Source organism: Hypanus sabinus, chromosome 4 (genome assembly GCF_030144855.1).
Source record: "Hypanus sabinus isolate sHypSab1 chromosome 4, sHypSab1.hap1, whole genome shotgun sequence".
NCBI lineage: Eukaryota > Metazoa > Chordata > Chondrichthyes > Myliobatiformes > Dasyatidae > Hypanus > Hypanus sabinus.
In genome coordinates this window covers 158,513,171-158,541,007 of record NC_082709.1, presented here as the reverse complement: position 1 = coordinate 158,541,007, position 27,837 = coordinate 158,513,171, and the positions used below count along the sequence as shown (strand labels likewise).

Sequence of the window (27,837 nt, the reverse complement as noted above, 5' to 3'; positions counted from 1 at the left end):
ATCAACAATACTTTTTTCCATAGATGCTGCCTGACCTGCTGAGATCCTCCAGCATTTTATGTGTGTTGCTTACCTATTGCTAATACTCTTTATTTTTAAATAATACAATTTATTTGTGTCACCAGTTTGCCAATCTTGTAGTAAATGCTGCTTGGGTTCAGATAAAGTCTCTTTCATTTTGGCCACTTACCATTTTTCTCGTTTTTATTTGGAGGGCACACCTTGTGTTTGCTTTTCTGTTTTTGTCCATCTTCTCAACATGCTGCTTATCATTATGCATTTGTTTCCTTGCTCAATTCCTCAACTTCACAACTTTCCCCTCAATTGGACCATAACTATGTCTGTAGACCCCATAGTATCCTAGGTATTTTATTTTCCAACATAAACTCAAACAAGTCTATCCAGGTGAAAAGGTCCCTTTCTCCCCACTTGCCCACAGAAATTGATGGCAACGTTGCATTTGTTCCATAATGGCATGCAAGCCACAAACCTAAACAATGTGCCTGCAAAGAGAACTATTTTTCTTCACGACCAGTGACAAACAAGGCTGTATCATTGCCCCAAAGCTTTTCTCAAGCCCCTTGTGTTTCACCCCACTGCCAACAATGGAGCTAATCCAATCTGTCATGGCTGGGTATGTTGCAAAAGCCCCTTACAAGTATTAGTGACAATTTTTTTTTTCTAACTGAATTCCTGTCTGGTTTCTCTGAGACAAAGCATGGAGGGTATGCTGAACCTTCCTCGAGGCTGACTTTCAATGTCTATCCTAATTCACTGAGTCATCCAGTTCCTCTGCCACCCCTTTTTATTGCTGAGCATGTCAGTAATTCAAATGCAGAGTGATCACAATATCATTAATTAATATGCCAAATTGGCAATGCCAAATATTACACCTATCCCTATGTACAAGAACAATCAACATGGAAGGCAAAGAAAGCACTCAAAATTTGGTAGGGCTCAATCTTTACTAATACTTGGATCAGCTAAATTTTAGACATTCAAATAATGCTTATAACTCTCAATAATCTTGCATCTATTAGCTTGCTACCTGATACATTAAATCATAGAACTCAGCAGCAGACTTGGAAGCTATTCAATTGAAATAAACTGGCCAGGCTCACTGACATTGTTGTCATGAATATCTATTTACAGTCTGTACCTCGCAGTTTAATTACCATAGATTGTTTCTCACAGCAGCTGCCAGTTGTTAATACTTTGATCAGTCACTCAGTACTGATGTGACATTCCTCCAGTTAAGCTGTTGGCATTTCTGGAGAATTTCACAGACCATGAACTAACCTTGTGTGCAGTCACTGTCCAGTCTTATGTTTTGGGTTGAGTCTCTGCAAGAGTTTGGTTTAGGATTGGGACTACATGGGTGCAGAGTCTCAACCCCAAATATCAACCATTCATTTGGCTCCTCATTTCCTGTCCCAGCAAGTTCTTCCAGAAGATATTTTCTTTCTCCACATTCCTGTACCTATAGTTACTATGACTTCTTGCTGTTTTAACCCTTTTTTCCACAATCATCGATTCATATGAAGTTGGCCTTAGATACATCCCACCAAGTTCTTAGATACTGGCCAGAAGCAGCTGAAGTTATCTTCCAATTGAGATGGATTGAATTATGAAGGGCTTAAAAGTGTGAATAAGAAGCACATCTTCTCTCGGCAGAGGATATAGATTTAAAGTAGTTGCTAAGACAATTAGTAAAGATCTGAGCAGAAGTTCCTTCACGTAAGAGTTGATGTGCACACAGAATTGTGACATTCAATGTTGCACACCCAATCCTAGAAGTTGATGCAAGGCAAATTATGAAAACATTAGGTAGGAACTAGGAGAGTTAATTGGGAACAGCTGCTTTTGAGCAAGTCCACATCTGACATGTGGTTGGTCCTTAAAGACCAACTGCATAGAGTACAGGACAGATACTGTCTGTTCTGGTCAGAAGGAAGGACAAGATGGCAAGATAAGAAAACTTTAGATATTGAGAGAAGTGTTGAATTTAGACAAGAAGAAAAAGAGAAAGTACTTGTATGTAAAGCTTAGGAATCTATAATCGTGCAGAGCCCTTAAGGATTACAAAAGAAGACAGAAAAGAACTGAAGAAGGGAATTAGGAAAGCCAGGAGGGGCAATGAAAAGTCCTTGACAAGCAGGATTAAAAACAATTCCAAGGCATTCTATACATACAGTGAGAACAAGAGGATAACCAGGGAGAAGGTGGGACCACTCAAGAATAAAGCGGTGGGGGTGAAGGGATTGAAGGGATGTCTGCTTGGATCCAGAGGATATGGGTGAGGCTCTTAATGAGTATTTTACATCAGTATTTGCCAAGGTGAAGGGCATAGGAGATAGGGAGATCAGTGCTGAGAGTATTGATATGACAGAGCATTTTGAGGTAAATGAGGATGTGGTTTTGGATCTCTTAAAGACCATTAAAGTGGATAAGTCACAGGGTTTGATGGGATACATCCAGGGTTATTGAAAGAGACAAAAGAAGAAATTACAGTGGACTTGAACAATGTCTTCAAGTCTGCTACAGCAACAAGCAAGGTAACAGAGGACTGGCAAGCAACTAATATCCTTCCATTATTCAAAAAGGGAAATAGAGATAATTCTGGAAATTATAGACCAGTGAATCTCACATCAGTAGTAAGCAGGTTACTGGGAGGAATTCTTTAGGTATAGGGTTTATGACCATTAGAGAACCATAGCCTAATTAGGGAGAGCCTGCATTACTTTGTGCAGCTAAGTCATGCCTTACTAACTTGATTGAATTTTTTTGTACTGGGACCTCTCTCTTTGTTATGTTATGACCTAAACAAAAATGTAGATTGGTGGGTTAGTAAGTTTGCAGATGATACGAAGATTGGTGTTGCTGTGGATAGTGTAGCTGACTGACAAAGAAAACAACAGATAACTAGATAGATACTTTATTGATCCCGGAGGAAATTACAGTGTCGCAGTAGTATGACAAGTGCACAGGTATACAAATATTAGAAGAGAAGTAAGAAACAATTTTAAAAAAGTTACCTCAAACAGTTTAACAGAAGGAGGTCATCATTTCCCCGGATATAGGTTGACTCATTATAGAGCCTAATGGTAGAGGGTAAGAATGACCTTGTATCACTCTATAAAGCAGTGCAGTTGTCTTAGTCATTTACTAAAAGTGCTCCTCTGTTCCGCCAAGGAGGCATGTAGAGAGTGAGAAACAATTGTCCAGAATTGCCAGGATTTTCCATAAGTTCTTTTGTTCTACCACAGTCTCCAGTGTGTCCAGCTTGACTCCAATAACAGAGCCAGGCTTCCTAATCAGATTATTGAGACTGTTAGCATCATTCATGTTGATCCCATTGTCCCAGCACACCACAGCATAGCATAGAAGATTGTACTGGTGACAGCAGACTGGTAGAACAGGTGAATTTCTGCAGATGACTTGACATTGTGTTGTATCGAAAGTCAAAGGTATACAAGATAAACAAGAAGAGGTATAAATCAGTTGCAGATATTGGTGAGAAAAGGCAGATGGAGTTTAAACTGCCTAAATGTGAAGTGTTGCACTTTGCTAGGTCTAATGCAAAGAGAAAGCACACTATTAAGGGCAAGATCCTTAACAGTGTCAAAGAAACAGAAGTATCTTGTGGTCCCAGTCCATTGCTTCCTGAAAGTGTCTACACAGGTTGATACAATGGTTAAGAAGGCATGCTTGCCTTTATTAGTCAAGACATTGATTTCAAAAGTCAGGAAGTTATGTTGCAGCTTTATAAAACTCTAGTTAGGTCACATCTGGAGTATTGCGTAGTTTCGGTTGCTCCATTATAGGAAGGATATTGAGGCTTTGGAGAGGGTGCACAAGTCATTTACCAGGATGTTAGGCAAGATGCTAGGCAGGCTGCTTTTTTTCTTGGAGCAGTGAAGGCTAATGAGAGATCTGACAGAAGTTTATAAGATTATGAGAGGCATAGATAAAGTAGACACACGGCGCCTTTATCCCAGTGTTTAAGTATCTAATACCAGACAGCATACATTTAAGGTGAGGGGGGGAAATTTCAAAGGAGATCTAAGGGTCAGGTTTTTTTTTTACAGAGTGGAATGTGCAGCCTGGGGTGGTGGCAGAGGCAGACACATTAGGACTTTTATGAGGACAATGGAAGGATAATGAAAATGTGTAGGCAGAAAAGATGTACTTAGTCAGCCATTTGATTATTAATGTAGTTGGTTTAGCTAAACATTTTGGACCAAAGGGTCTGTTCCTGTGCTGTTTTATGAGATTACACTAGGTAGCTCCTTCGACTGGTATGAACCATATGGATGTGAATAATCTGAATGGAGCAATGCTACAGCACTGATTATCCTGAAGTCTAATGTAATGGTTCTTATCTAGAGTCTGATACTTTAATAAAAGATGAATTTCCTTTAGTAGCAATAACATCTAATGTGCAAGGCAAGTTGGAATGCACTGGGTTTGCTGAGTTATATCTTTGAAACTATTAAAGAGATTGAGTTTAAAGCCAAAATTTTGGAAGCTACATTAATTGCATTGGGCTAGGTTGGAGAAATAGAATACTTAAGGACTTTCTTCAAACTGTCTCCTGAATGTTTTACATTGAACATGTGACTTAATCTATGGTATTGGTATTTGCAGTGGTGTCAACATCAAGAGACCCATATTACCCTGTGGCATTGGACATGTAATCGTAAAGCCGTCCCCACGACAAAGTAAGATCATTTATAATCATAACTAATAAACTGATAGTTTGGTATTTTAGAGAAAATATAAATAGAATAATGGAGTAGTTCCTTGGCGTAAGTATTGCAGATTTTTCAAATAAAATACAGGTCCACAATCCCTTATCTGAAATCCTTGGGGCCAGTTGCATTTCAGAATTCAGAATTTTTTTGGATTTCAGAATCCCTCTTTATTGGCTCCAGGACCCTCCACAGATACCAAAAAAACACATATGCTCAAGTCCCTTATTTAACCTGTCCCAGTACAAGTGGACTTTAGGACCCAGTGGAGCTCCGAACCTATGCACATCCTCCCGTATACTTTAAATCACGGGTGTCAAACTCATTTTAGGTCATGGGCCAGATTGGGCAAAATGCAGCTTCATGCGAGCCGGATCAGTCGGGCGCGTGCGAACGCAGCTTTCTTTGCCTCCATTTTTTCAGCCTGTTCTCATGTGTTTCAGTCTCTGCTATAACTACAAAGTGTTTCATTTCACAAATTCCATTTCTTATGAAGAAGACTGCTGAGCAAGCATTATTTTTATGATTGGTAATAACTTACAATCATAGGCTTCATATCGCCAGGCCATTAATAATTAAAATAATAGATCTATCTAAAATGATCTCGCGGGCCGGATATAATTGTACGCTGGGCCAGATATGGCCCGCGGGCCTTGAGTTTGACACCTATGCTTTAAATCATCTCTAGATTACTTATAATACCTAATACAATGTAAATGCTATGTAAATAGTTGTTATACTGCATTGTTTAGGGAATAATGACAAGAAATTTTTTTTTTATTTCCAACAAAAACATTCAATAAAACAAAAATATACAGCTTCAAATGAACCAAATCAAACACATGGTAAATGACTTATTGGAATAAATGTAGAACGTCACTGTCACTATAAAACTTCAGTAACTTGACTTTCTGTTTCTTTAAATCATATACAGCGGTAGTTCCGACACCATATTCTTCAGTAAGACACTGCACTGACGCACCATGATCAAGCTTCTGCAATAACTCCACTTTCTGTGTTATTGATAATGATAGATGCTTCCTTCTCTTTTTCTCATTGTTACCCATAGGAGTATCCGCAGCTCTTTTTGACATTTTCACAGTGAAAGTAAACACAAAGTCAACAGTGAACACAACATATCAGCGAACAGCAAATGCATGTGTAACCAGTACGATCGCTGAGCCACAACTGGCGTCTGGCAGCCTCTGCTAGTGCTGCCACGTCACACCTGAGTGACGTCAGCTGTTGGTGAAAAAACACTTCGGTTTTCAGAGCTTTTTGGATTTCAGAATTTCGAATAAGGGATTGTGGACCTGTATAACTTAACAGTGTACATATTTATTTTTGGAATTACATAAACATCAGCTATATATCCTTTTAAAACTATAACTTATTCAGCAAAATGTACAGTCTTGTTGGGTTAATATTGATCTAGAATTTTACACTGAATATATTTATCAATGAGGATGGACCATCATCAAACATACACTAAGCCCGAGCATTTCTGCCAGATGCCCCCCCGCCCCCACAGCAAGAGCAGCAATAAATACAATTGATGACTTTTTCCACAGGAAATGAAATGGGTTAGAACTAGTGGTCAGCCAGCTACTAATCACTGCTGTAATGCACAAATTGTAGATGAGAGAATTACCAGTAATCTTAAACAATTTTGTCCATTTATTATTCATAATGTAACATTTCATAAATAAGGTGGTGTACCATTTGCTCTTGGTGCAGATATAGTATTGCAGTTAATCAATGTTCCCTCTAATTTGGAATGTGCGCAAAATTCTTGTGCTGTGCAATTTTTTGCCCAGAGACAATAATGTGTGCACTAAATAATTAAATAATTTCTTCAATATAAACAGTATAAATGAGCCAGTTCTAAAATCTGCAAACAAATCAAAAACTCCACATTGTCAACACCATCTGCATCAGAATCCAGTAAAGGAAATATGATCGTGTACGATCGTGAAATATACTTAACATGCCAACGAGATAGAGGGTGACAATTTTTTGCGCGTAATTTAAATTCCTTTGTGTGCTACTGGCAAAAGGTGTGTACACACACAAACACACACACACCCCCACCCACCCACCCTAGAGGGAACATTGCAGTTAATATCTAATTAGTTTTGTAGATTGAGACATCTGGGTCCGATTTTTGAATAAACTACTTTCCAAGTTTATATTTGCTTCCTTAAAAACAGTCTGGAACTCTGCTATCAAATTGAGAAATGTAAAGCAAGTTGATCTTATTTATGGCCTGCCACTGCCCTACCTTTCCCTGCACTATCTCATAGCTGAAACAACATATTCAAACAGTATTCACAGGCTCTTTTTCTTTTGGGCCAAATATTCTGTCCCTAGGGATTTATTCTGGAAATCATCTGCATGATTTTTTTCCTGAGGATGTGGAATATTGATATTAAACATTACAGATTGAAACATATTTGGGTATTAGTTGGACTTGTGATATGGTAATGCAAATACACACTGAAAATTCTGCACTTTTAGCTGTGAAAAGAGATGACCACAGGTACTAGGACATGGAGCAAGATGATAAGTTGCTGGAAGAACTTGATGGGTAGAGCAGTATCACTGGAGGCAAAAGAGATGCCTGACATTTTGTGTTGAAAGCATAAAAAAGTATAGCATAGGAAAAGGCCATTCGGCCCACAGCATTATGCCAAACCGATTAAATTAGTAATCAAATGGCCAACTAAACTAATCTCTGCCTGCTGACACAACATTATTAATGTCTCGTTTGGGTTTTTCTGGGGATTTATCTCCTTTCTACATAAGTTAAAACTCCTCATTTCAGAAAGTAATGGCAGCCTAGCATATTTTTTATCTCCATGTGTCTCACTTTACATTCAGCCACAGATCTCAGGGAATGTGTTCGGGGCAAGCCAGTGGTATCACTGTCTGGCTTTTATTTTAAGAACTGGTGGATATCGACAACCTGTAATATTCGTCACTTCACCACTCCTGCAAAAATTACAAAGTGCCTTCATGGGAAAAAAGTTCATCTGTTTGGAGATTCTACAATACGCCAGTGGTTTGAATACCTGTCAGCTTTCCTCCCAGGTTAGTTTGATTCATCATTTGATCTTTGTAACAATGTTTCTCTGGCGCATTTAAATATAAAATGGAAATAAGACAGGACATAATTGCACTACTCTTGTAGAACTTAGAAACAAGATGGGGAGGGTCAATCTCATGGGGATGTGAATAGGCTTCCCTGTTGTCAGCACAAACTTGAGCAGGTGTGCAGAGAAATTTCTCTGTTTTCTTTTGTACGTTGGTTCTTTGACAGTCTTTGTTTATGTATAGTTTTCATAAATTCTACTGTATTTATTTTCCTGCAAGAAAATTAATCTCATGGTGACATATACATACTTTGATGATATATTTACTTTGAACTATGATTGAATTGAATTTACTTAAATCTTACATCCATCCCATGTGAGGGAGTGAAAATCTTTGTACTATGACTCCATCGCAATGTACAGAAGTAAATTTATAAGTCTACCAGCTTGTAAAAAGAAGCTGTCCCATAGCCTGTTGGGCCTGGCTTTAATGCTGTTGTAGCATTTGGCAGACGGAAGCAGCTGAAACAGTTTATGGTAGAGTTTCCCCAATGATCTTCCAGGCCTCCTTTACGCACCTGCTGTTGTAAATGCCCTCAATGGAGGGAAGTTTACATCCACAATTGTGCTGGGCTGTCCGTACCACTCTGTGCGGTACCCAGTGATCAGGGTTGGTGCAGTTGCCACACCAGGCAGTGATACAGCCAGTCAGGATGCTCTAAATGGTGCCCCTGTAGAAGGTTTTGAGGATTTAGGGACTCATGCCAAACTTCTTCAGTCGCCTGATGTTCAAGAGATGCTAACTGGTGGGGTACGAGGAAGTGTAATGGAACTAGGAGTACAGATGCTTGGTTCATTCCAAACAGCATCACAAATAGACAGTGTTGAAAGAGACGTTTAGCATAGGCTGTCATCAGTAAGGGTATTGAGCATAGGAGTTTGGACATTATGTTGCTTTTGTATAAACTGTTGGTGAGACTACACTTGGAGTTCTGTGTAGAGAGTTGATCACCTTGTGTGTAAAACTGTATCACACTAAATGTTGAATTGACTGCATTGGTTGCTATGTGGTTGATAACAGGGTAACTTAACTGGCTGCTGTGATGTGCCGTATTGTGGATGAGCAATGGTAAGAGAATGCCAGGTTGGTGTGAGGCAGTGAACAGGCATCAGGAAGAATTTTACCAAATAAGTGGGAGGAATGTGATTAAGAGGACTGCTCTAAAAGCTGGAGGAGTCAATGGGCCAAAAGGCCAAATCCTGCGTCAGTAAAGATGATGAAATACAGAAACTCTGATAATCTGCCTATAGGATCTCTTTAGGTTGCACAAGATCTGACTTGATGCAAATTCCCTCATAATTTTTAAAGCATTTGTCAAAGCAGCTATGTTAGTTGCAGAAATCCAAACATCTTCAGGAGTTATGGAAGTACTAATACATTCAAAAGGCAACAAGTCTTATTTAAAAAAAACTATTTACATGCAAGTTCCCTACAGTAATTAATCAGATGCATTATCTTTAAGAATTTAGCTTCTGGCTTACAATGGAAGGCAACTTAATAGATTTACATTGTAAACTAACAAGGCTAGCTCTTCTATTGATACTTATAAAATACTTCATCAAATCATATAACCTCCATTGAATCCAGTAGATGGTGGCACGCACTGTCACAGCGGCCTCTCTGGATCCAGTCAAAGATGTAATTGTTCATCCTCTGTTTTTTTTTTCCAATCGCAAGACACTTTCCTGGTAAGTTCCTGGATTGAATGGAGCCTGACTTGTTGCAAATCATGTTGTTGCCTGGACTTGTCGAGTATTGTCATGGCAAAGGAGGGTGCGGTCCAGCAAATAGTGAAAATTATTAACTTGGACATTTTTATTGTGATAGAAACATAGAAATCCTACAGCACAATACAGGCCCTTCGGCCCACAAAGTTGTGCCGAAAATGTCCCTACCTTAGAAACTACTAGGGTTACCCATAGCCCTCTATTTTACTAAGCTCTATGTACCTATCCAAAAGTCTCTTAAAAGATCCTATTGTTTCTGCCTCCACCACCGTTGACAGCAGCCCATGCACTCACCACTCTGATTAAAAAAACTTACCCCTGACATTCCTCTGTACCTACTCCCCAGCACCTTAAACCTGTGTCCTCTACTGGCAACCATTTCAGCCCTGGGGAAAAGCCTCTGACTATCCACATGGTCAATGCCTCTCATTATCTTATACATCTCTATCAGGTCACCTCTCATCCTCCGTCACACCAATTAGAAAAGGTCGAGTTCATTCAACCTGTTTTCATAAGGCATGCTCCCCAATCCAGGCAACATCCTTATAAATCTACTCTGCACCCTTTCTATGGCTTCCACATTCTTCCTGTAGTGAGGCGACCAGAAATGAGCACAGTACTCCAAGTGGGGTCTGACCAGGGTCCTATATAGCTGCAACATTACCTCTTCTGATCTCAAGACCCCATTGGACATTGTGTTGTCAATGAGCCAGTGAACTGGGATTTGGAGTGTTCTACATTGCCAGTGTTCATTGATAACACAGACAGCAGCGGAACAACATTGCTTCAGTTGTTGCACAAAGCAGGTTCTCCTGTCCCAGTCTCAACTGCAGCAGCTGTCCAGAGGAGAAGACACCGAAGGTGATGTGGGAGGGAGCATTGTTCTCCAGTGTTCACTGAGTGGAAGGCAAGCTAGACTGCCTTCATCTGTGGCTGCACTAGTGCATAATGAGCTTGTTTTTGCAGAAACGTGGCTCAAAGGCAACATATCAACATATCAATCAATCTACACATCATCAGGCTGAAGTTATGTTATTTTTGTTGACACTCCTTTTCTGCTGACGTACCTGTGTGTGATTGTTGGCTGTGTTTCATTTGGCTATATTCATCTGTATGGTTGAATGATATTGAAGCAGAAAATTGAACTACTGTAAAACCATCAACATTAATCAATGGATTTCAGACATTCTGACTGTGTACCATTGTAACTGCTCAGGGAAGACAAAAAAATGGTCATGTTAATCAATCTGATTAACATCATTCATTTTTGACTTTTGGAAAAATTGGTTTATGGATATTCTCAGGAAAAGAACACTTATGTAATCCCTTTTGACTCACCAAGCCCCTATTTCTCTCACTTATTTTAAACTTACCTGATGTATTGCAAAATTGATTATAATAGTGTAATACAATGTGCAACATTTAGTTGTCCAGAAGATAAACTAATAACACTGAAGTACCAGGTGTGCTGAATTATTGGGGTTTTGCTGCAATGTGAGAATTGTTAGAGCTTGGAATCTTCGGAGCAGCAGCTGACTTATTTACCTCAGCGTACCCAACCTCAGTGCTCACGTGACCATAGTAGTTCTGCAGCTGTCCCAGACTAACCACTGGTTAATGGTAACTTGAATACATCGATGAAATGGGATTTAACAATAGTAACATTAGCAATGTAATTCAATGTCGGGGGGGGGGGGGGGGTGGTGTAGATTCTCTCCAAATGGAAATAGTCATAGGTTGGCACTTACCATATATAACTTGAGGAAACTAAATGATAAAGGCTCCAGCATTCCACTGTGAGAAACGCCCCTCTTTATTCAGCTCTAACCTTGTGAGATAGTTAAGTCAATGCCTCCCTTTGGAGTTATGTTGTTTGAAATGTCTATTCAATTTTCAAAAAAATTATCATCAGGATTGTGACTTAAAAAGTTCAATATATTTTATTTAGGTCTTAAAATGTTTGATCTTGGCAACCATATCAAGGCTGGCCCTCTGTGTGCTTTGGATGTGGAAAACAAGATTATGCTGGAATATTGTGCTCATGGTCCACCAATCCAATTCAGAAGTCTTTCAAGCCAGCATTTGTATTATATTTCAAATAAATTGAATGAAATTAAAGGAGGGAAAGATACAGTTATTGGCATCACCTTATGTGCCCATTTCAACACTTTCCCAGTGGGAGTCTACATCAGAAGGCTGCAGTACATCCGGAGATCGATTCTGCAGCTGCTCAGCAGGAATCCAGATACAGTGATTGTTATAAAGACTGGGAATGCACGGGAAGCTAACCAAGATTACATTCTTAACTACAATGACTGGTTCTCTTATCAACTCGACGTATTGATGAGAAGAATATTTGCACACATGAATGTTGCATTTGTGGATGCATGGGAAATGACTATAGCCCACTACCTGCCCCATAACATACACCCTCCACAAATTATTATAAAGAATGAAATAGATGTGTTTCTTTCATATGTGTGCCCTTCTGAAAAGGAATAAAGGTATTTGTTTACCATGCAAAGCAAAATCTACATAATGACATTGGAAATCTTAGATTTGTCTGTCTAAAATTGGTGCAATTTGAACCATAGAACACTACAGCATGGAAAACAGGCCATTCAGCCCTTCTAGTCTGTGCCAAAACTTTATTCCGCTAGTCCCACTGACCTGCACCCAGTCCATAACCCTCCAGACCTCCCCCATCCATGTATCTATCGGATAGATTCTATCCAATTTATTCTTAAAACTTAAGAGAGAGCCCGCATTTACCACGTCAGATGGCAGCTCGTTCCACACTCCCACCACTCTCTGAGCGAAGAAGTTCTCCCTAATGTTCCCCCTAAACCTTTCCTGTTTCACCCTAAAGCCGTGTCCCTTCATATTTCTCTCTCCTAATCTGTCGAAGGAGCCTACTCCCATTTACTCTGTCTATACCCCTCATAATTTTGTAAACCTCTGTCAAATCCACACTCATTCTTCTACACTCCAAGGAATAAAGTCCTAACCTGTTCAATCTTTCCCTGTAACTCAACTCCTGAAACCCTGGCAACATCCTAGTAAATCTTCTCTGCACTCTTTCAATCTTACTGATATCCTTCCTGTAGTTAGGTGGCCAGAACTGTGCACAATACTCTAAATTTGGCCTCATCAATGTCTTATACAACCTCACCATAACAACCCAACTCCAATACTCAATACTTTCATTTACGAATGCCAGGATACCAAAAGCCTTCTTTACAACCCTGTCTACCTGTGCCACCACTTTCAGGGCATTATGTAGCTGAACTCCCAGATCCTTTTGTTCCTCCACACTCCTCAGTGCCCTACCATTTACTGTGTATGTGCTACCTTGATTTGTCCTTCCAAAATGAAACACCTCACACTTGTCTGCATTAAATTCCACCTGCCATTTTCTGGCCCATTTTTCCAGTTGGTCCAGATCCCTCTGCAAGCTTTGAAAGCCTTCCTCGCCATCCACAACACTTCCAATCTTAGAGTCATCAGCAAACTTGCTGATCCAATTTACATTATCATCCAGATCATCGACATAGACAACAAACAACAATGGTCCCAGCACAGATCCATGAGGCACACCACCAGTTGCAGGCCTCCAGTCTGAGAAGCAATCATCCACTACCACTCTCTGTCTTCTCCCACACAGACAATTTCGAATCCAATTTACAACCTCTCCATGGGTACCTAGTGTCTGAACCTTCTAAACTAACCTCCCATGTGGGACCTTGTCAAAGGCCTTACTAAAGTCCATGTACAAAACATCCACAGCCTTTCCTTCATTTACTTTCTTGGTAACCTCTTCGAAAAACTCTACAAGATTCGTTAAACACAATCTACCACACACAAAGCAATGCTGACAATTCTTAATGAGCCCTTGGCTGTCCAAATACTTGTATATTCAAACTCTCAGAACACCTTCCAATAATTTGCCTACTACTGACGTCAGGCTCATTGGCCTGTAATTACCTGGTTTACTTTTGGAGCCTTTTTTCAACAACGGAACAACATAAGCTACCCTCCAATCCTCCGGCACTGCACCTGTGGCTAAGGACATTTTAAATATTTCTGCCAGGGCCCCTGCAATTTCTACACTTGTCTCTGTCAAGATCCGAGGAAATATCATGTCAGGCCCGGGGGATTTATCTAATTTTATTTGCTGTAAGGCAGCAAGCACCTCCTCCTCTTTAATCTCTGTATGTTCCATGACACTATTGCTTGTTTTCTTTCCCTCCATATATGCTATGCCAGTTTCCTGAGTAAATAGTGATGCAAAATAACTGTTTAAGATCTCCCCCATCTCATGAGGCTTCACACATAGACGACCACTCTGATCTTCTGGAGGAACAATTTTGTCCTTTGCTATCCTTTTACTCTTAATATACTTGTAGAAACCTTTCGGGTTTACCTTCACATTATCTGCCAAAGCAACCTCATGTCTCCTTTTTGCCTTCCTGATTTCCTTCTTTAGTATTTTCTTTCATTTTCTATACTCTTCAAGTACCTCATTTGTTCTTTGTTGCCTATACCTGCTATACACCTCTCCTTTTCTTAACCAGATCATCAATATTCCTTGAAAACCAAGGTTCCCTATGCCTGTTAACTTTGCCTTTAATCCTGGCAGGAACATGCAAACTCTGCACTCTCAAAATTTCACCTTTGAAGGCCTTCCACTTACCGAACACATCCTTACCAGAAAACAACTTACCCCAATCCACTTCCTAGATCCTTTCTTATTTCCACAAAATTGACCCTTCTCCAATTTAGAACCTCAACTCGGGGACCAGACCTATCCTTACCCATAATTAACTTGAAACTAATGACATTATGGTTACTGGACCCAAAATGTTCACCTGCACATACTTCTGTCACCTGACCTGTCTGGTTCCCTAATAGGAGATCAAGTATTGCATCCTCTCTGGTAGGTACCTCTACATATTGATTTAGAAAACTTTCCTGAACACATTTGACAAACTCCAAGCCATCTAGCCCTTTTACATTGTTGGAGTCCCAGTCAATATGTGGAAAGTTAAAATCCCCTACTATTACAACTTTCTGTTTCTCACTATCTCTCTACAGATTTGCTCCTCCAATTCACTCTGACTATTGTGCAGTCTGTAATACAACCCTATAGTTTTTATTTGAAGATGAATTCAATGCATGAATTAATTTGTCACTGTAAACAAGTATTTTGTCATAAGTGATTCATTTTTGGGCATTCTGTACTGGAAGCTTCAATAAATGTAATAGTGTTAACTTTGAAAGGTTAGGAATTTGGGTTTTGAACATCTGGGTCATCATCTTTGTGTCTTCATCTGTCACGTCAAAATTGAAGTTGCATAGGAGTGCTATTATATAAGGGAATAATACCTAATCTATTGGAATACATTCATGACTTACAAAATAACAATTTATTAAGCAACTGATTGTCAGAATCCAAATTGCTTATTCTGTAAAGGATTCATTGAATATCAGAGAACTTGATTTGTTGATTTTGTGTCTTAAATTAGGTGCTGTTGAAGATTATCTTTATTGACATAGAAATTATTTGTTAATAATCATCTTGAAGCTAAATTAGAATTAGACTGAAAGAATTCACAATGTTCAAAAACAGACTGGAGAACTGCTACGTGAGTGATGATAGATTAGATTCTGATATGGGTCTCTATTGTGGACTGAGAGTGGGAAGGGGCAGGGAGAGGGGAAAAGAGGAAGGGAGCACAAAGCACCAGAGACTTTCTGTAATGATCAATAAACTACTTGTCTGGAACTAAATAACCTTGGATTAGTGTGTCTATCTCTGCATCACTCCCGACATCCTTTGCTCCCCCTATATTTACAAACTCTCCTTCTGCTGCATGTTGACAAATACATTGCTATACAAAAGACAGTCATATTATATACAGTGCCCATAAGAAATATTCACCCCCCCCCCCATGGAAGTTTTCATGTTTTATTGTTTGACGACATTGAATCACAGTGGTTTTAATTTGGCTTTTTTGACACTGATCGACAGAAAAAGACTCTTTTCTGCCAAAGTGAAAACAGATCTCTAAAACAAACATACAGAACCTAGGACTTTTGCACAGCACTGCAAGTCTTACCCTCTTTCAGCGTTATCATAAATGAGCAAGAACAGTAATTGCTATACTTTGTAGCCTGGGAAAACACACACTCAAGCCAACAAATACTTGTTAGGGTCTTTAATTCCTTTACCTATTTTAGATGTTTTAATGCAGAAAGAGGGTATCAAAATAAAAACAGCAACACAAGTTAAAAAAAACAGTTCCTGCTGTTACAATCTCAGCTTAATTTCAGTCCATTAATATCAACTAGTTACATATGCAGTATGAAAGTAAATATATCAAAATATACAAAACCAATAGAGTAGTGGCAATTATAAAAAAAAATACGAACATCAGAATCTCACCAACCCTGTACCTTATATACAACATCAACATATAAATAAATACATCTTATCTTAATTAAGTATACTCACTTAGGGACACACGTGCTCATGTATAGGCTAGACCCCCAAACGAGTTTTCCTTGCTCACGCTACACAAACAGAAATGAACACATTCACATTACTCTGTTATATTCACATTCAGTCATGAAATAATAAAGTACGACAAAATAAACTTTTACAATATACTACCTTTTAGTTAAATTACTAGAAAAACTAACCTACTAGGCCAATAAGGAACTTCGCACAATCACACTATCCAGCGCCGATGTCTTACTTGCAAAAATTTAAAGCATCCACATGTAAAACATGTCAAATTACCGATATTGTGGATTTACAAATAAGCATACTTGAATTTACATGGATATTATCAAATATTATTGACCTTTGCTTACCATGCCTGGGAAAAGCAACTACCAGCACTCGACACAAACAAGAGAGAATCTGCAGATGCTGGAAATCTGTGCAACACACACAAAATGCTGGAGGAACTCAGCAAGCCAGGCAGCACCTGTGGAAAAAAGTACCATCGATGTGGCGTGCTGAAACCCTTCAGCAGGACTGGAGGGAAAAAAAGATGGAGTCACATGGTGGGAGAAGCACAAGGTGACAGGTGAAACTGGGAGGGGGAAAAGATGAAGCAAAGAGTTGGAAAGTTGATTGGTGAAAAAGTACAGGGCTGGAAAAAGGGGGAATCCAATTGGAGAGGACAGAGGGCCATGGGAGAAAGAAAACTGGGGGGGGGGAAGGAGGAGCACTAGAGGGAGGTGATGGGCTGGCAAAGAGATAAGGTGAGAGAGGGAAAAGGGGATGGAGAATAGAAAAGGAGGGTGGGATCAGTGGAAGTTCGAGTAATTGGTGTTGGGGGCTACTCAGACAGAATACGAGGTGTGTTCGGACTGTGGCTTCATCACAATGGCAGAGGAGGCCCTGGATGGACGTGTCAGAATGGGAAGGGAAAGTGAAATGAAAATGGGTGTCCACTGGGAGATCCTGCTTGTTCTGCTGCGTGGAGCGCAGATGTTCAGCGAAGCGGTCTCTCCATGTACATCGGGTCTCACTGATAAACAGGAGGTCACACCTGAAGCACCGGGTACAATGGATGACCTTGTTCTTTCTTCCATAGCCTTCTGTCCTCTACTATTAAATTCCCCCTTCTCCAGCCCTGTGACCCTTTCACCAACTTCCCAACTCTTTACTTCACTCCCATCCGTTTCATCCTCACCCTCCAACTCTGACTCAACTTTTTTTTCTTCAGTCCTGCCGAAGGGTCTCGGCCCGAAACGTTGACTGTACTCTTTTCCATAGATACTGCCTGCCCTGCTGAGTTCCTCTGATATTTTCCATGTGTTCTCAGCAATCGCCATTCATTCCGGAACTTTGTAACTCTTCCTCCACACCGCACGTGCACAATGACGTCACTGGTTTCTCTTAAAGGCACTTTAGCATTACCAGGGTGAATACACAAGCACACTTTAACAATAAAATTTAATATTAACGGTCACCTGATACATATAATACAAAGCATGGCTAATAATTTATGTTACAGCATACAAGGAGCTATAAAAGAATGATGTGCTATGAAATACAAACTTCAAGACAACTATTTGAGCTTAATAGCTATGACATTATGCAAGTTCTGTACTTACAGTAGGTTCATTTAAATTTATGTAAACTATGGTTGTAATACACCGCACTGCTGCTACAAGAAGTTAATACTCAATATGCATGCCCTTGACAATAGACTTGATCTTTAACTTGTAATTGAAAATGCCATGCCCCAAATGATATTTAGTACTTAATGTGACATGGACACTGCCCTCTTAACATATTACACATAAAAATAACATAATGGAAGTTTCCATGTTCTGTCACTACATTCATAGGACACAGCCACTGAACTACTTGGAACAGGACTAGATGTGAGAAGGAAGCAAGGAAAGAAGGGAAGATAGGACGCTGGACATGACACTGGCCCTGGACCAGACAAGGACTCCAGGCCTGGGCTAGGACTTGATGAGAATAGGGAACCAGGACATGGAACTGGGAACTAGGAGCCTCAGCTTGGACTCCGAGCCAGAGACTGGACAAGGACCCAGAACCTGGGTCTTGACTCAGGCCCGGACTCCAGAACCTGGCGAGGACAAGACGTAGCTACAGAACGAGGAGAGGCACAGGGCTGGACGTGAGACTGCTAGACGGGACAAGGGAACCTCAGCACAGGACGAGGGAATCCCAGCACCGGGCTGGGCAAGGTACTCCTGTGCTGGGTGAGGCACATGGACATGACAAGAACCCAGAGCCTTGGTCGAGGGAGAAACAGGAACATGGAACACCAAGCCAGGACCCCTCCTTGGGTACAGGATGTAGGGCCGGGACTCATTACTCAGAACGTTGAACACAACAAGACAATTCCCGGTTGCGGCAAAATGGTCAGACCTTCCTAGCGAAGATGTGGACACAGACAGACAGTTCCAAACAGGGCGAAGCTCCAGGCAGGAAGGTGAAGAGAAGGGATACAGACAAGGGGTTTGGACAGGAACAATCCAGCAGCCCGAGGCGTGCGCGCTCTCTCTCTCTCTCTCCCCCTCCCCTCCCCCATCCAGCTTAATGGTGCATTACTGCCACCTTCTGCTCCAGAATGTGTGAGAGACTCACATTCTAAATCCTTTCACCCAATCGCTCACACACACATACCCTAACCTACACTTTATCCTCCCATCTTTGGCCATCCTAGTTCCCTATTCCTGTTTATCCATCATATCCTATTAAAAAAACACTGTACCCTTTAAGAAAGCTAAAAATACCCTAACCTGTGCTCTCTCACCCATGCCCAGCAACCGCTTTAATGTGAATTCCTGCACCCCCAATTCCCTTAGATTAATTCTCATCATCTCTCTCTGTATCCCATACTTCCTGCAACTCAGAACTACATGTTCTACTGACTCCTCTTCCTGACATTCCTCACACAGTCCTGTCTGGTGTTTCCCTATCAATTTCAATGTTAGGTTTAGTGCACAGTGCCCCAGCCTTAACCTAGTCTACACAATTTCCTCTCTTCTGTATCTACTACCTACAACACTTTGTCGTATTTGATATAAGTGCCTCCCTTTCCCCTCCCTGTCCCATATTTCTTGCCACATTTGGTTGATTTTTTTCCCAGATTACACAATTAACCTCTGCTTTACTGATACTAATGTGCATTTCTATATTTTCTTTCTTTAATGCCCTCTTTGCCAACTCATCCACCCTTTCATTCCCCTTCACCCCTACATGAGCTGGAACCCATAGAAATTTAACCTGACCTCCCTGATTTGCAACTCTTGTGACTGACTGAAGGACTTCATGAAGTACATCTTGCCGGCTGTTTGAGTGAAAAGACCTTAAACTTGCTAGAACTGAAGATGAATCTGAGCATATCAACGCTTTGACTAGTCCAGCTTTCTCCACCCAACGCAACGCAACCAACACTGCCATCATCTCACCTGTATACACCGCTAACTTATCAGATATTCTTCTGCTGATTGCAATTGCTTTTGCTGTTATAGCCACCCCAAACCCTGTCACTCCTGTTTCAGGTTCCTTAGCACCATCTGTATAGACCTGAGTATAATCATTATACCTTCCATCACATGACATTTAAATGCACTTACCAAATCAGTTTTATATTTTCCTTTCCTTTTTACCTCTAACAAATGCCAGTCTACGTCAGGCCATACAAGCTTCCATGGAGCTACAACCGGATAAACTACTGAAGGACATATCCTTAGATCAAACACTCCACATGATCTAGCAATATCATTCCCTACCCGACTAAAGTTTTCCCTCTGAAACCTCCCATTTTCCCAGTACTCCTGCAACACTCCTTTAGCAGGGTGAGAATCATTGTGTCCCTGCAAATTAGCCCAGTAGTTTGCCATCAATTGCATCCTTCTTAATTGCAAAGGCATTACTCCCATTTCTACCTGCAGGGCTGATACTGGTGATGTTTTAAAAGCCCCACTGCACACTCTCAAAGTCTGAGCCTGAATCACATCCAGTTTCCTTATAAGAGACCTAGCTGCTGATCCATATGCTAAAAATGAAAACACTTGATAAACACTTGATAAAAAATGAAATAAAAACACTTCCATAATCCAACACAGATCCTACTAAAGCCACATGCATTCTCTTCAATGCTGAACAACTTGCTCCCCATTCCCTACCAGTCAAACATCTCATCACGTTTATTACTTTTTTACATTTCTCCTCAACTTTCCTGATATGGTCTGCCCATGTTAATCGTGAATCAAATATAACTCCCAGAAATTTAAATGATCCAACCCTTTCTAATTCAATCCCATACATCCTTAACTTCTTCCCTACCTCAATTCTTTTCCTAGTGAAAAATACAGTTTGAGTTTATTCTACTGAAAATCTACATCCCCAATCATAACCCCACTCTACCACTTCATCAATTGCTCCTTATAGTTTCCTGATTATATGCTCCATGTTCCTGCCTCTTTTCCACAAGGCCCCATCATCCACAAACAGTGACCTACCTATATCCACTGGTACCTTTGTGAAGACACCATTGATCATAATGATGAAAAGTAACTGGCTAATCACACTACACTGAGGTGTGCCATTTCCCACTATGTACTGTTTTGATAATTCTGATCCAATCCGAACTTGAATTTTTCTACTGAACAAAAAATCTTTAATCCAATTAAAAACTCTACCCCCAACCCCGATCTTGTGCAGTTTAATTAATAATCCTTCCTTCCACATCATATCATAGGCTCTTACAATGTCAAAAAACACTGCAACTACTGATTCTTTATTTGCCTGGGCCTTTCTTATTTCATTCTCTAACCTTATCACTGAGTTCATGGAATTCCTTCCCTTCCTAAAACCACTGATAACCTGCCAGCATTTCTCTCTTCTCAAGATCATACGATAATCTTTCTGTTATCATCCTTTCCATTAACTTACATATATTTGATGTTAGTGCTATTGGCCAGTAGCTAATGGGTTTTGACGGATCCTTGCCAGGTTTCCTTATTGGAATTACTACTGCTTCTTTCCATGTACTTGGTAACCTTCCCTCCTCCCACACTCTGTTCTAAAAATGCAGTAACTTCAAGAGTGCTCCTTCTCCTAGATTTTTTAGCATAATATAACATATTAGATCTTTCCCTGGGGAGGTTGGTCTCGATCTCTTTATTGTTCTCACCATTTCTGCCAAAGTAAATGGATCATCAATTATATCATCTGTTTCTTTCCTCCTGTTTAACACAGCTGGGTATTGACTCATTGTCCTTTACCGTCTCCTTTTCCCTTCTGCAGACAAATTTTCTGAACTATGTGTCTTTACAAATGACTTGGCCATGATCTCAGCCTTATCCCTGCTGGAGACTGCTGTTTCCTCCTCAGATATCATTACTGGATATTCCCAATCCCTTCTATCTCACCCCCCCCCCATCCTCTTAATCATTCCCCGTACCTCTCCCACAGGCATTGTTCTTCCTATTTTGTTGCAAAAACTCCTCCAACTTGCCCTTTTAGCTTGACATATAATTCTTCTCAGAAGGCCTGTGTGTGCCTTCTTATATTGAATCAAATGCTTGCATATTATGGATCCTTTTAACTAGCCTGAATGCTCTATTTCTGTTTTTTACAGCCTGACAACATTCCTCTGTCCACCATGGAACCAGTTTTCTATTTATCCTGTTTTCACTCCTGGGTATAGATCCTTCTGCTGCCATAATAATTGCTGAAGTCACCATGACTGAATCTGCAGATGCTGGAAATAAAAACACAAAATTCTGGCAGAACTCAGCAGGCCAGACAGCATCTATGGGAGGAGGTAGTGACCTCCAAAACCCTTCATCAGGAGTGAAGTAACATGGGATGGTCAAGGGGGGATAAGAATTGGGGGGAGTGATGAATTAGAAAGCTGGGAAGTGATAGGCTGAAGGGAAGTGAAGTCACCGGACTGTTTAATACATCTATATTTCCAGAAATGTCAATCTTTGTCAATGCTTCTTCAGCTAACTGCTGGAACTTACCCCAATCTGTTTTTCCAAACACCCACTTCAGGATTCTACCACCTGGTCTTACTTCCACACTTTCACCCACTGCACATAAAACTGGGTAGTGATCACTGCCTACAGTTGAAGCAGTGCAAACTCCCTAGTTACTAATGCCAGCCAGATATTAGACACTAACGTAATATCTAATACTGACTCAGTTCCTGTTGTTATGTTTATCCTTGTTCCTCTACCATCATTCATACACACAAAATCCCTTTCTTCCATCAAATCTTCAATTACCTTTCCATTTGAATTTGTAATAAGATCCTTCCATATTGTGCTGTGATCATTGAAATCTGCACACCACACTACTTTATGTCTGTTTTGTCCTTGTATCCTTAATAGGCTGTCCAAATCCAACCTTTTACATGGATTGTAGTAGTTAATTATAACCACTCCCTCCCCTCTCTCCCACATTTCCACCACTATGTATTCCTGATCGTCTCCTTTTTCCAGTACCCTATATGGTATTCCTTGCTTGATTAACATAGCACAACCCCCTCCTCCCCCTAGATTTCTATCTTTCCTTATTATTGTATACCCATATACCACAAAGTCTAAAGTTGGTTTCAACCCAGTTTCCTGAATACACACTACATCCAGTTTTACAACCATTTCCTTAATAAAGTCCTTAAATTCCTAGCCATTAGCCAGTAAACTCCTTGCATTCCATTGCAAATGAATCACCATAATGAGTACTAACCAACCTATGACACTTCCTGGCTTGACTGATTAGTGAGGTTCTCCCTCACTTCTTCCCATGTCAGTCCTACTAACCCTAAATGGTTTAATGCTGCTTTGACCACCAGCTGAATTTTGTCACTTTTTGACTTTGCCTCAGCCATACTATTAATCATTCCTGCAATGAATGTTACTAGAGCCTTTTTGTCTACATAAATCCTGTTATTTGTTCTTTGCTGCATTTCTCACATCCCTATAACTCCCTGTTCATTGGGAGCATTATTCTGGTCGCTTGACATTCTTACAGCTTCTGCATAAGTGATCTTTCTTTTTGCTCTTATTTCTTGAATTTTATTCTCTCGTCTCATAACCTCACACCCACTATATGCCACATTATGAGCTCCTCCACAATTACAGCATTTTGGTTGCACTCCTGTTCCACACTTTACATATACATGATCTCCCCCACATCTAGCACATCTCCTCTGCCTTTTACAGTTTTTAGCTATGTGTCCAAACCTTTGACAATTATAGCACCTCAATGGCTTTGGTAACTCATGAAACCCAGGAACATCTTCTCTGACACTCCTTCAAATTCAATCAATACTGCTTCACTTTCCTTTTTCATTCCCTCCTTTGTTGTTTTCAGTCTTAGAACATTAACTACTTTTCCCCCTTTGATATTCCTCTTTAAATCCTCCATGTTTATACTCATTGGTACACTCGTAATCACTCCTTTACAATCACCATTTCATGCTCTCACCCTCCCTGTATATTCCACCTTGCATTTTCCTATCTCTTTTAGATTGAGTGCTTTCTCAAGTTGTTCCTCATTCGCACATCTTACCAATAGATTGTCATCTTTAAGGACTTTTGCAAATACTATTTCCCTTATCTTATTTGCCAGAGTTGTTGTTAGCACAAACGGGTTAATTTTTTTCATTTGTCCTTCCGCCTTCTCATTAAACCTAATTATGACAACACCTCCTCTCTGAACTTGTTTATCTTCCTCACTTTCAGAACTCTCTCCACTGTTATTCTTTTATTCCCTTTGTCTCAGTTTTCATTCATCCATCCCCTCACTATCTCCTCATTCCCTTTATTTCTTCCTTCACAATAATCCATTTCTCCTCAGCTGCCTATCTCTGATCCAAAATCCCTATCCCACTCCCTCCCCTCAACAAGTTCCCAGCCACAGCAAGACCAAGAGCTTTCGCAGACCAAGGCTGAAACTTGAAGCTATTTATGAAGCCAGCCCAAACAAGAATCAGGTGCCTCTACAAAAACTGGGGAAACCTGGAAAACCTGGAATAAGAAGCAAAGACCGGACCGTGAACCAGAATGTGGAATTCACGGACCGGACCGTGAACCGGAATGTGGAATTCACGGACCGGACCATGACAATAGCAGTACCCTTTACGGCAGCAGGTGCAGTAGTTGTTTTATGCACACAGTACAATCTTTAAATGTAAGCTGATGTCTTGGCCAGAAACATCGACTGTATAAAAGTTTGAAAATACATTTACTATCAAAGTATGTATAAAGAAGACAACCCCAAGGTTTCTCCTCCCACGGAACAAAAAAAACACCATGGAACCCGTTCAAGAAAACATCAAACACCCAACTCGCAAAAAAACAAACACATTGTGCAATCGGCAAAAGTGAGTGAAGAACACATAAAATATTAAACATCAAACCCGGAGTCTAGTAGTATTCAGAGCCGTCGGTCCACTGTTGATGGCAGAGCTGTTCTTCTAAGTGCCCCAGATCACATCGATCACCCTGATCAAACCACTCAAAAACAGCGAAAAGAATCTAGAATCCAGGAACGTTTGCAACATTAATGTCAAAGTCTCCCAAAACAAGTCCACAGCCTCGCTGTTCAATCCTTGTGACGTGGATCCCAAGGCTCGTGCACTTTCCTCTGACAGCCGCTCGTGAGCGGGAGAGGAAGGCCATGAAACCCTAGCAGACAGTACCGACCACCCGTCCATCCTCCGCTCTCGTCCTCGTTGACTTCAGCCTTGCTCGATGTCTCAGTTGGAGCAAAGCAATGGAATTAGTTGAACATGGGATCACGCCAGGATGAGTAGCAGAATCATAACCCTCGACCCACAGGCTCGTAATGAGTTAGCTATTACCGTGAATCCAACCTTTCAGAACAAAAGATAACTCTGCAATGTGTGGGGAATAGTGATGAGAAGGAGAAGGTAATTTCAAATACATAAATACGCCCAGGATAAATATGATTCGGGTAAACACAACACAAAAGTTTGAATGTCCCTTTAAGGGAAAATGAGACTATCATTTGTATGAACACTGAAAATTCACCGTTTGCCAGGTATCAGTAACATAACTCACAGCAATATAAACTTAAATTAGAATTGTATGGACAGAATATTTTAACTGTAACAAACAAGATAAAGAAAGGGTTCCATCACACACATATAGTGTGCAGGTAATTTTTGGATCTCATGATTGTGTAATCAACCAAATTTGCTTCACTTTATTTGCTCACGGTACCAAAAAATTCTGGCTGAAAACACAGTCAAAGTGAAATGTCAATTAATATCCAGACCATTCTCTGCACAATGATTTTCCAACAGCAGTATCTACCCTTCCAGAAAGTTCTGTGAGCATTTCAGTATGTTCTTCACTCATGTTTGTCATCCCTCTCCCTCTTCTTCGAGCTCCTTCCAGAAAATGACTAGCCCAGATCCTTCTAGAATGTTCCGGGCATCCTTTTAGCCAAATGCTAACATGACAAATCTTGTCAGCCAAGACAACAAGCCTAATTTGTCAATCAACTGAATTACTCAATTAGAAAAAAAAAACAGCACAATACAGGCCCTTCAGCCCACAAAGCTGATGTGATTTAATTAAAGAAACACATTGCATTTTGATAAAATCTGCAGAAAATAAAGTACCCAACAGTATATTTCTACTAATAAAATGAAGCATGGTCTTAAACCAGGGATATACACGTATTTGAAAGCAGTAAAAAAAGTCGTTTGATGAACTGGCTGCAGAACGTTGCCGTTGGTCGCGTTCTTCACTGGCACCATCTTGAAGGAATAATTTTGGTACTTTAATTTAATTTTGGTACTTTATTGTCACCAAACAATTGATACTAGAGCATACAATCATCACAGCGATGCCTGATTCTGCGCTTCGTGATCCCTGGAGTACAAATCAATAGTAAATATAATAAAAATTTAAATTATAAAATCATAAATTTAAAAAAGGGAAAGTAAGGTAGTGCAAAAAAAAACGAGAGACATGTCCGGATATTTGGAAGGTACGGCCCAGATCCGTTCAGCAGTCTTATCACAGTTGGAAGGAAGCTGTTCCCAAATCTGGCTATACAAGTATTCAAGCTCCTCCCTGAGGGAAGAGGGACAAAAGGTGTGTTCGCTGGGTGGGTCTTGTCTTTGTTTATCCTGGCAGCACCGTTCCGACAGCATGTGGTGTAAAGTGAGTCCAAGGATGGAAGATTGGTTTGTGTGATGGGCTGGGCTATGTTCATGATCTTGTACAGCTTCTTCTGGTCTTGGACAGGACAACTTCCATACCAGATTGTGATGCACCCTAGAAGAATGCTTTCCACGGTGCATCTATAAAAATTAGTGAGGGTTTAGGGGACAGGACAAGTTTCTTCAGCTTTCTCAGGAAGTAAAGGCACTGGTGGGCCTTCTTGGCAGTGGACTCTGCTTGGTTAGACCCAGTCAGGTCATTTGTGATATTAACCCCGAGGAACTTAAAGCTTTTGACCTGTTCCACCTGCGCACAACCATTGTAGATGGGTCGTGCGGTCCGCTACTCCTTCTGAAGTCAACAACCAATTCCTTCGTCTTGCTGACGTTGAGGGATAGGTTATTATCTTCGCACTATGCCACCAGGTTCTTAATTTCCTCTGTATTCAAACTCATCATTACCCAAGATACAGCCTACAATTGTAGTGTCATCATCAAACTCATATATTAAGTTCGATGGAGGTTTGGCTACACAATCATGGGTGTACAATGAGTACAGCAGGGGGCTGAGTACACAGCCTTGTGGGGCACTGGTGCTCAGAGTGATTGTGGAGGAGAGCTTGTCCCCTATTTTTACAGCCTGGGTCCTGTCTGTGAGGAAGTTGAAGATCCAGCTGCAGATCTGGGTGCTAAGGCCCAGGTTCCGGAATTCAGGAATCAGTTTATTTGGAATGATGGTATTAAAGGCAGAGCTGTAGTCAATGAAAAGGAGCCTTACATATGCGTCTTTATTCTCCAGGTGTTCCAAGGAGGAATGTTGTGCCAGAGAGATGGCATCTGCCGTTGACCTGTTGCTCCGATAGGCGAATTGCGAAGCGTCGAGGTTGACCGGTAGGCTATGGTTGATGTGGTTGATAAAGGAGTTTATTCCTTCCATAGATGCTGCCCGACTTGCCCAGTTCCTCCAGCATTTTGCGCGTGTTTGTGGCATTTACAGTATCTATTGTGTTTTAAATTTATTCGCTGTTTTTCCAACTGCCTTTTGTGGAGTCCAAAATTTGCTCATAGTCGTTCAAGGCACAATGTCACTAGACGCTGCCCATTGACAATAAACAACAAAAGCTGTTTCACTGAATAATTTTACAATCCCATTAAGGGTTATTGTTGCTTTAAACCGGCTATTATGATATGACAGCATTTTTGAATTATTGTTGCAACACGGTACGAAGTCTGAGACCATTATAAACAGCCACAGTAGTTTAGATATGACAAATTATGTACTAAATTATAAACTAAATTACTGGAGTCAATTTGTTGTTTGTGAACTCTGTTAATTTCATCATCTGTAGATTTTCTCGAGATTGTCACTGAACTCACCTGTTTGGTGACAATAGGCTCGTTACAGGGAGTGGTCGATAATGATGCAAATTTTAACCGTTGAAGTGCCGAGGAGATTGTTACTATTTTTCTGAAAGTTCGATCGTTGCTAACTTTACG

The 27,837-nt window shown here is 40.5% G+C and overlaps 1 protein-coding gene across 1 annotated transcript in view; it reads left to right on the top strand.

Moving 5' to 3' along the window:
• The window catches only part of LOC132392182 (NXPE family member 3-like), a 29,293-nt gene extending 17,137 nt beyond the window's left edge, over nucleotides 1-12,156 (top strand). Inside the window, exons 3-5 of the mRNA XM_059966028.1 lie at nucleotides 4,648-4,721; nucleotides 7,632-7,841; nucleotides 11,580-12,156. Coding sequence (XP_059822011.1) covers nucleotides 4,648-4,721; nucleotides 7,632-7,841; nucleotides 11,580-12,133 — 838 coding nt within the window. The 3' untranslated portion in view covers nucleotides 12,134-12,156. The remainder of the gene's footprint in view (nucleotides 1-4,647; nucleotides 4,722-7,631; nucleotides 7,842-11,579) is intronic.
• Nucleotides 12,157-27,837: the final 15,681 nt, after the last annotated feature.